At 36.9% G+C, this 10,968-nt stretch overlaps 1 protein-coding gene across 1 annotated transcript; it reads left to right on the forward strand.

Moving 5' to 3' along the window:
• The first annotated feature begins 1,376 nt into the window (after positions 1 to 1,376).
• Positions 1,377 to 2,629, forward strand: LOC110913587 (probable carboxylesterase 2). Its single transcript, XM_022158411.2, has one exon. It carries the CDS (start codon positions 1,428 to 1,430, stop codon positions 2,424 to 2,426), a length of 999 nt encoding a protein of 332 aa, XP_022014103.1. The 5' UTR covers positions 1,377 to 1,427; the 3' UTR covers positions 2,427 to 2,629.
• The last annotated feature ends 8,339 nt before the right edge of the window (positions 2,630 to 10,968 follow it).

Below are 10,968 nucleotides of genomic sequence, written 5' to 3' on the forward strand. Positions count from 1 at the left end.
ATTACCTGTTAATACCCGTTAACATGACTATTCGACTGTTATACACGAAAATTACCTGTTAATACCTGTTAACATGAACAAAAACAGAACACGACATGCAATCTGAGAGTTACAGAGGGAGTTTAGGGTTTTTTTTTTTTTTTTTGAATTAAAGGAGGAATGAAAATAGAAAGGAATTAAGGAACCCACACGCACATGGCTGATGAGTTTTATTTAATTTAATTTCTTATCGTGTACTAACGGGTATTAACAGGTAAACAGGTATTTAACCTGTTTATACACGAAATTAACAGGTAATATCGTGTTTACCTGTTTGGTACACGATACCTATTAAGGCCATACACGATACCTGTTAACTTCATGTAGGTTCGTGTCGTGTATTCGTGTATTCGTGTAAAATTGCCGGCCCTAGCGTACCGATACCATCATTAATGGAATGGTTACCCATCTAACATCTCTATCACTATCAGTGTTATGAAACTATTTTCAATATTTGTTTTTATGTTTTTCGACATTCACTTTCTTTTCACATATAATATTTTATAAAATTTCGAATATATGACAACATGTAATCTTTATCTACATTTCATTGAAAAAATTATTTAAAATCCAGTTGTCGTAACGTGAAAAATAACCCACCACTTCTCTTTATGTTTGATTAGGGGTGTGCATGGGTCGATTTAGGTCAAATACCATAACCATAACCGTGATGTCGTTTAATCGATAATCATAACCATAAATGGTCGGTTATGGTGGTTATGGTTAATCGGTTTTGATAGTTATAAAGATTGGTTATGGGTCGGTTAATCGTAAATTTACGACTAGCTAAAAATAACTCAAAATTTTTTTTGACCATGATATAAATTGTTATTACACTTTTGTATATATTATTGTATTACATAGTATTAAAAAAATACTATAATCTATAATATTAATACCGAAAATTAAAACAAAAAGATATAATATAAATAATAAATTCAAACAAATTCAACCAAAATGATATGATATAACTCACAAATTCTAACAAACGTTTAACCAAAAGACTCAGATATTTGAATAAACTTTTATTCAATTTTACTACATATTGGTTCGGTTCGGCTATGTTAGGTATGGAAATTTTGATAATCATAACTAGCCCGCTACTTTCGGTTTTCAAAAACACAATTAATCGACCTACCAATTTTTGATTTGGTTCGTTTTTCTGATTCAATTTTATTAGTTAATTCGATTTTTTACACACCATTGTATCTGATTGACATGAGTTTTGGTTTTACATCCTAAAAAACAATCTAGAAGTGTAAAGTGTTAACTAAATTATTCCAACAACATGCCCCCACCGGCCACCATAGTGTCTATATAATAGCCACTCCATAATTGCATCTTCTTCTACACCATCTATCTCTCACACATTAACAACACACATAAACATGGGATCCGTAAGCAGAGAGATACTACACGACGTCCCACCATACATACGAGTCTATAAAGACGGAACCATCGACAGACTGGTCGGTACCGAGCTCATCCCACCCACCACCGATCCCAAAACCGGTGTCACCTCAAAAGACATCATAATCTCCCCCGAAACCGGCATCTCCGCCCGAATGTTCCGTCCACCTCTGACCACCACCACCACCCAAAAACTCCCTCTCATCATCTACTTCCATGGCGGAGCTTTCGTTATCGCCTCCCCCGCCGAACCCAAGTACCACACCTCGGTCGCGAAACTCGTATCGGAGTCACGCGCCATCGCGGTATCCGTCGACTACCGGTTAGCACCTGAGCACCCGCTTCCGACCGCCTTCGACGACTCCTACGACGCCCTCAAATGGGTTTCCTCCCATGCTCCGGGAGGATCTCGACCCGGATCCGAATCCGGATCTGGGTTGGAAGAGTGGATTAAAAATCACGTGGACTTTGACCGAATTTTCCTCGCGGGAGATAGCGCGGGGGCCACCATAGCCCACCACCTTGCCATCCGGGTCGGGTTAAAACCCGACCCGGATGTTATGTTTAAAATACAGGGTATGATTTTAATCAACCCGTATTTTTGGGGGAAGGATCCGATCGGGTCGGAGAAAACCGACCCGGTGCGGAAGACTATGGTGGATAAGTGGTGGGAGTTTGTGTGTCCGTCGGATTCGGATCACGGGTTGGATGACCCGTTGATCAACCCGTTTGTAAATGGGGCTCCGGATTTGGCGGGTTTGGGTTGCGGGCGGGTCATAGTGACCGTTTCGGAAAAGGATATATTGAGAGATAGAGGGTGGGCTTATTACGAAGCGCTCGAGAAGAGTAAGTGGAATGGGAATGTAGAGATGTTTGAGGTTGAAGGGGAAGATCATGTGTTTCATATCTTTGACCCGAATGGAGATAAAGCCGTGAATATGATCAAGAAGTTGGCTAGTTTTGTAAGCCAAGAGTAATAATAATATGATTTTGATTTGATTTGATTTTGTGAAAGTGATATATATTTGGTCATGTTTTGTAAAGTAGAATATGTTTTGTGATGTGTTTGATGAGTTGAATTAATTATTAGTTGTTTTATTTTATACGTCATGTGTTTGATTTGTAATTTTTTTAAACATAATTTTATGAAAGGATGACGATATTTGTTATTTAATTTCAATATTGATCTTATTTGTTAAGCCTTGTTGATAGTCAAAGACAATATAAATTAATAGATGATGTTGTAAGAATAACTAGTAGACGACTTGTTAGAAGTATGGCACCAAGAATTTTGAAAGAAGTGATATCGGGTTGGGTCGAAATAAATTATGTAAGAATAATTATATTAGATGGTTTTGAAGACTTGAACTTTTTTCCTACTAAACCCTAAACAATAAAATGTGAAAAATTTGTTGTTTACAAATTATGAAAAAAAAACATTTAATAAGAAAAACATAGAATATTAGTGATAGGTTTTGTGTTTACAGGAAAAACGATAGTAAAATCAAGAGTAAAAGTTTGTTCGAGTCCAAAGTCATCGGCTTTTAGTAGTTCTCTGGCTCCCCTTAAATCATTCACAACACTCTTGCACCGTACTTTACCCTATAATTTGACTAAGAATTGTACTTTTTCATAAGTTGTTTCTTATTTTAAAAAAATGTTTCAAATCGCATCCATCATTTTTTTTCTTTATCTTACTCATAAACACTAAAGGGTTGTTTATTTATCTCTTAATAAGGCTCTTAATAATTCAGACCTTTTACTGATTCAGCACTTAATGGTTCAGAGTGTTTGTCTCACGAGCAGATATCTGAACGGTTAAGCATTATACAGAGTTTGAATGGTTAAGACATCTAATCTGAATTGGTCAGACATTTGCCTCTAAACGGTTAAACATTATACAAGCTCTTAATGGTTCAGACCTCTTACTAGTTCAGCACCTAATGGTTCAGATCTCTTACTGGTTCAGCACTTAACCATTCAGATGTTGCCAAACAACCCCTAAGTTTATTACATTCCTTGTTGTTATACACACACAATAATTTGATGAAAGATAAATGGTAGCTTTTTGTATGGGAAAATCTCCAAAATAGCCTTTGACCAAACATTTTTTCAAAAATAGCCGTCTGAAACGGCTCTTGGAGCCGTTTCATGCTTGTGAAACGGCTTAAGCAAATCCTTTCAAGTCCCACCAATTCGTGATTTCCACATGTCCGACAAAACCTGAAACGGCTCTGAGCCGTTTCAGACGTCGTCATTCATTTGAAAGTTCTCAGCCGAGCCATTTCAATTGGCTTGTCCGTTGAGCCGGTTCAGTGGATGGCTTGTCTTCCAGAGCCGGTTGAAAGATCTCAGCTAAGAACTTTCCACAAAGCTCAAGTCGTTTCATTTGGCTCAAGGCACAAGACGTTTCAACATAAGTTGAGTCGTTACCGTACAAGCGAAGCCGGTTCAACCTAACCTAAGCCTTTTCAGCAAAAATTGAGCCATTTCCGTACAAGCGAAGCCGGTTCAACCTAACCTAAGTCGTTTCAGCAAAAGGTGGCGAAGCCGGTTCAACCTAACCTAAGTCGTCTCAGCATAAGCTGAGCCGTTTCTTTACAAGCTCAGGCGGTTCAACCAGAACTTGTGCCTTTTCCATACAACTAGGCTATCACCCGGGAACATCCCGGGTTAGGAGAATTTAGTTTTTGATAATAAAAGGTACACAAACAACATATTGAAAGCCGTTAGTATCTTTTTTCCCTTCTGACAATAATTTATTTGTTTCGTTTCATCAGTATCCTAAGTTTGTTTACATGTGTATTCATAGTTTTCGTGTAAAGCTATTACCTTTTAATTATTATTGAGATCTGAGTTAAAAGTTGTTACGTAACCCATAGAAAATCTTATATTGTTTGTTTTTTTGATTATGTTATATTACTCTTTTAGTTGAATTTTTATGATGTTCAACATCACAAAAGGCGATCATGTGCAGGTGATGATGGAAGTACTTAATAGTTTAATAAATATGTTATATCTCTACTTGAGCTAAGACTCATCAAATTATTGACAAGAGGTAAAGAACAAATTATTAGGAATAGAGAATAAACATAACCCCATAGATCTTTCTAACTGATTCAAGAAACATGACATGGCGTACTTTGAACAAATCAATGAACAAAAACATTAGGATTCCTTCTCAATCAAGAAAAAAGATGCACAATTTATACTTATTAAAGTAAAACAGCTTATATTCATCAATCAAACTCTATGCACATGCACCCACAAGTTTGCTCAAAAATCAATCCAATCCAAACCTCAAAATTTCAATTTTCAATTTGATTTGTACATCACCAGAATTGATATTTGCACCAAAAGTTACAATTCATTAAACACCCCATACGACATCTCTAAGCATCTTTAATGGTATATGAATCAATCTTAGTGTTAGATGATATAAAACATCAAACAATTTGAAAATCAACCCGGAAACTTGGAAAAATAAGCCTTCTGAGCTGGATTGTTGATCCCACACTTCAAATCCACACTATCAGTAATCTATCGCGTCACTTTCTTACGTTGTTCACCTCCAACAGGTGTTTTTAATAAAGATGGTTTTAGATGTAGAGGTTGGTTAACGTAAAATTTGTGTTAATGCACGATGTGTACGAGATTGAGTTACAACATGCGGCTTTTTGCTCATAACATGCGGGGTCTGGTCCTCAGATCGGCTTGTGTCCCCACAATTATCTGCAAAAGGATGAATCTTGACATGCTAAATGATTATTGATGCGATTAGGTATATATGAATAAGTATTTTCAGATATAGAAGCTGTAGAAAGGTATATATATATATATATATATATATATATATATATATATATATATATATATATATATATATATATATATATATATATAGTAAAACAGTGAAACTTAATAGAATAACTTCCGAACCTTGGTAATAGGGGTATCAAGAACCCTTCCAGGTCCATATTTATCCAATAAACCCTTGGTCATCTAGCCAAAAAAAATGTACAGTGAGATAAAAACACACAAAGATATCATGTCGGCCCGCCCATTTTACCACCTCTAGTTATTTCTTTTGTGGAAATGAAGAAAAGCATGAAATTCTAACCTTGTATGCACCTTCGTATTCTACAACCTGCACACCATAAAAAGGTGAGCATCTTCGGATGAGTAAGGTACCAGCACCTTCAAACCAGGGATCAGGGTCTCTAATTGTAGCTTTTACAGCAAATCTTCATACACTTAAATAACTTTCAAGAAAAACAACGGTCATACAATAAATCTAAATATAAACAATCATCCCTAAATTCAATGTTCCAGTTTAAAATCCATTCAATCGTTACACGGTAAACATCAACAATGATCATTGATCAAGCAAGTGAACTACATACCGACCTGGTAACTAAGCATATTTTACACCCTTTGAGCTTTGGGAGCTGCATGTGTGTCAGATTTATCCTGTTGTTTTTATTCAAAGAATTAGATATCAAGAACAATGTTAAACATACAAACCACTTGATAATAATATAAGAACTCCAAAATTAATATGCATAACTAAAAGGCATAAAGCTAACCAATTGGTTGTCGAGTCGGATTAATACAAAAACATTGTTAAAGACTTACTTAACTTGCTCCCTTTTTCTTCAAAACAGAAGTCCAAGTCCAATCTGATCCAACTTGAGCACCAGTCAGCACCAATTATTCAAACAACAACCTTGACAACCACAATCAAACCCATAAACAAACAGTTGATTTCAATAAAAAAAACGTGTTATCCACAAGTTTCGGGTGCTTACGTATCATCAAGAGCAAGAACCCACCATTCATCGTCATGATAAGCAACAAAATAGATCACTGAATGTAAGTAATTAGAAAGTTAAAAGTTGGGGTTCACCTAATACAATTCTTGACCTGCAGCCCACCTAATACACTGAGGTCGAAACCATCAAATACTATATTCTTGTCCTGCATTTCACCTAATACAATGGACAAAAAAAGTAAATGCTTTACCGGCATATGATAATAAGGATTAAACAAACAATGAGTAAAATAATCTAGATAAATTAATCAACAGTACCTTTTTCGGCCTTGTATGTGGAGTAGCCCATGTATTTCTTCGCTCGTCTAGCTCTTGTGTGTTAAGTGAATGCCAAATATTCTCTAAGTGATGTCTATCGTGATTATACCGAACATAAAAAAAACCCTAATCTGAACTGGTTTGTAAAAAAAGAAAACCGATTAGTAAAAAAAATGTAATCTGAACAAATCTGAAGAAAAATAAATGGTAATATGAAGTTATGAACAAATCGATAAAACCCTAATGTTAACATCAAATCGGTATTATAAAGTTAAAATAAAGCAAGATAATTGTAAAATAAACTCACATTGGAGTGAAGAATTGAAAACCCTCAACACCTTCATCCTTCCATGTACCATCGTACCGTCGATTTTGACTCAGACTATCCAAGTATCAGATAGAATATTGAATGCAACACCCTAGATCTGTAAATAAACAAACAAAAGATGAACATACATATTTCAAAATCAAACATTGATCAAGTTGAAAGCCGACTGTTACGTGGATGATGATCAACACCGGAAGATAAGAAAAATTGTACCTTGAAGATGTGAAATCGATGTTTGAAATCAAGGTTGGCAATTAGTTGAAGAAGATGCAAATGCGCCGCTAGGGTTTTGAGGGCGACGATAGAGACAAATTCTGAATCAGTGTTCTTGAATGAAAGAAATAATGGATTTAGGGTTTTTTTGTTCATTATATACCTGGGTCAAAATTTACGGGTATGGTTACCTCCATTCGGATCCCGTGTGAAAACATAAGGTTTCTCACATTTTCCCGCCAAAAATCCATTGTGGTTGCACCATCACTTGACACGTGTCCCACATTTTATTCATATATTATATATATAGATTCTAATCGTTTCAAGTATTTGTGCTCTATATTATGACGAAAATGTTATCCAGAAGATTGTGAGCTGGGTTGTGCTCATTTGTTTTGCTATAAACAGAAGATTGTGATGTTATGAAGCATTGTAGGTGTTCAAATAACATAGAGACTCTCGACATCGATGGTTGTGCTTCGATTAGATCTGTTTCGATGGCAGAAGTTCTCCATATGATGTTTTTCTATGTTTCAAAGTTGGTCTACCTATTGAGAAAACTGTCCGTGCAGCATCTACCTATTGAAAAAACTGTCCGTGCAGGATAATGATCGTTTTCTGCCACCATTTTCTCGCATATGGTCTCCTTGAGCTTATATTCTTCTTTAAACAAGAATGTTTGTTTGGGGAGAATGTTCTGGGGACTATACGATAATAATGATTCAACTGCTGCTATTGAGTCTTCCCGGATTCATCTGTTGTTGTTGGAACATTGATGACGATACGTGTATTAGAACAATCATCTAAAACCCGTTGGATTACAACAAAGTTTTTGCTCCAAGTTTACCGCATATAACTTGGAGACGAAAACGTGTTGATTAGATCCTACAGTAATCCACAATCAATGTATAGAGCTGCAGCAACAGATTCAACGTTACTTCTTAATGAACTGGAATTCAGGAAATGATGAGTAATGTAAGGAGAAGCGTTGAGATTCAAGGATTTAATTAGATGCCATGTCGTAGAACGATCATCTGAAACCCGTTTTCCGTTGTATTTTTTTGTAACAATTCAGTATTAAAGTTGAAAAACAGTATACTTTTGATGTATAGCTTATGTAGATCCTATAGTAATGTTGTGTAATATTGTTGGATGATATATATAATGTTGTGTAATATTTGCTGGTATACTGTGTGTCTTTAATTAGTTAATATGAAATATATTTTTTGTCCAAAGCAATGAAACATTGTTGAAAATATTGTATAGTTTTTGTCTCAAATATATTTTTGTCCAAAACAATAGACCAGTAAATGAAATAGTTAAAGCAATGCATAAAAGAATTAAGAACGCGGATGCATCTTGGGAGACACTTGTCCCATTGGAAAGGACGAGTGCACAAGAACTTAAGGTCTCGGGTTTGATCCTTGGCCAGAACTGGATTTTGCCAATTTTTTGAATGTTTAACCAGTAAATGAATTAGTTGAAACAATGCATAAAAGAATTAAGAACGCGGATATATCTTGGGTTAGACACTTAACCCAGTGGAAGGGACGGGTGCACACGAGCTTAAGATCTCGGGTTTGATCCTTGGCCAGAACCAGGTTTTGTCATTTTTTTAATCTTTAACCAGTAAATGAATTAGTTCAAGAAATGTATAAAAGAATTTAGAACACGGGTATATCTCAGGTTAGACACTTGTCCTAGTGGAAGGGACGGGTGCACACGAGCTTAAGGTCCCCGGTTCGATCCTTGGCCAGAACCGCGTTTTGGCATTTTTTGGTTCTTTAACCAGTAAATGAATTAGTTGAAGCAATGCATAAAACGATTAAGAACGCATGTATATCTTGGGTTAGACACTTGTCCCCGTGGAAGGGACGTGTGCACACGAGCTTAAGGTCCCAGATTCGATCCTTGGTAGAACCGGGGTTTGCCATTTCTTTATTCTTTAACCAGTAAATGAATTAGTTCAAGCAATGCATAAAAGAATTTAGAGCGCGGGTATATTCTTTAACCATTTTTTTATTCTTTAACCAGTAAATGAATTAGTCCCAGTGGAAGGGACCTGCTATCGTGTCAACCCGCATTTGTCACGGCGATACACTGATGTAGGTATCAGTGCAATGGGTCGTAAATGCGCGACACCCGTGCCTTTGGGGATCGCGAACAAGGTGTCGCGAAATCCCCGGTCCCAATAGTGCGCTACAAGGGCCACAATACGTCAGAGGACGTGGTGGTCGGTGCATCCAATGAGTCTTTCAACCTCTGTAGCTCCCACGTGAAGTTTTCCTCTTTCTCGTTGGTTATGAACGCATGCGCAATGCAAAATGATAAGTATGTGGACGTGACACCGATAATCTGATCTAGCGGCATTTTGTATTGGTTCATCTTGTAGGTGGAGTCTATAAGCAACACATGCGGGAAGGCATGCCACAACCTGTTCGACTCTGGGTGGATAAAGAAAAGATCTTGTACCATTTCGTCGTTTTCAGATGTTCTATGGAAGAAAACATACCCAACTATATTCAACGGGTGGAAAAGTATCTGCATTGGAGTCTCGGCAACTTACTCCATTCGACCCATTTTGGCCCGCACGTTGTATATGGTATTTCTTGTTGAGACATTTTCGGGGTTCTGTTATTTAATGGTAGTAAGAATGTCGCGTGGTTTCATGTTCTTATACATCTGTTGCTCCAACGTCCTCTCTTCCGCTGGAGTCAGGCTCATTAGAGACTGATGACCATCTGGATACAGAAAGGGTTCGTGGTTATGCTTAGCTGTCACACCCCGATTTCCACGTGTATCACCGGTGGGCCCGGTGGGGGATTACCGTGACGTAGTTGGCAACAATATAGTCAACCCACACAATTATATGAATGCACAGCGGAAGCAATACGATAATGTATTTCAACATTTAGTGTAATATCAGTGTATCACCATTGTTGAAATAATAATCCACAGGGGATCAAATAATAATAACAAAAAGTATTGTTCCACAGACTTCAGGCATCTTAAGCTTGCGAGACTTCTAATGATGCTTAAGGAGAAATCCCAGCCAATTACGCCTAGTACCTGCATTTAGTCTTTTTGGGGAAAATACGTCAGTTTACACTGGTAAATACATTCAACTGACACTTTTGTAAAATGTTTAATAAAATTGGTTTAAATGCTCAAGGCACAAACTCTTTATAACTTGGGATAATTTATAATCAAATCTTGTAACGGATTACATGTTACTATGCGTTTGGTCTCCCGAGTCGTATCGGGTTAAAGTTTAATAGACACGCCACATAGTATAAAACCGTGGCGGGTAACCAACGGCTACACTTTTATAGTTATAGACATAATGTCGGGTGTACGCCTACACCGGGATGTCGAGGTCGTGGCCATTCATAAATGCTGCCAAGGATATCCGGGACATGGTCATTAAGCCCCCAAAGGATTTAAGCCAACAAAACAGTTTTTAAACGGGTCATATTGATAATACCCAACTACTAATGAGTTGGGGTCAATTGCCCGACCAAGCGGTATTTTAGATACCATAACCCAAGCCCGTATAACGGAAAATAAGTTAAAAGTATTTACCTTTGCAAGTATAATCCTTAATTGAATAAATCACAGATAGCTTTTACTGGTCTCCTATTCTGGAACGAAGGTTTTAAAATAACCTATTAGAATCCTAACGGGTCTTTATAATTACCGTAGCTTAGACCGGTCAGTTTCAAAGGATAGTTACGGTTTAATCGCGTGAAAGGCGAAAACCGTGAATGGAGTGTGATTTTGACCCATCAAGTTTGAAGACTTGTCTTATATGGGTATAATAATCATACTCTGGATTTTGGGGTCCAAACAATATGGTTTGACCCGTTTCGGCTAATTTATGTAAACTAGT

This window comes from Helianthus annuus, chromosome 2, assembly GCF_002127325.2.
Source record: "Helianthus annuus cultivar XRQ/B chromosome 2, HanXRQr2.0-SUNRISE, whole genome shotgun sequence".
Taxonomy (NCBI): Eukaryota; Viridiplantae; Streptophyta; class Magnoliopsida; order Asterales; family Asteraceae; genus Helianthus; species Helianthus annuus.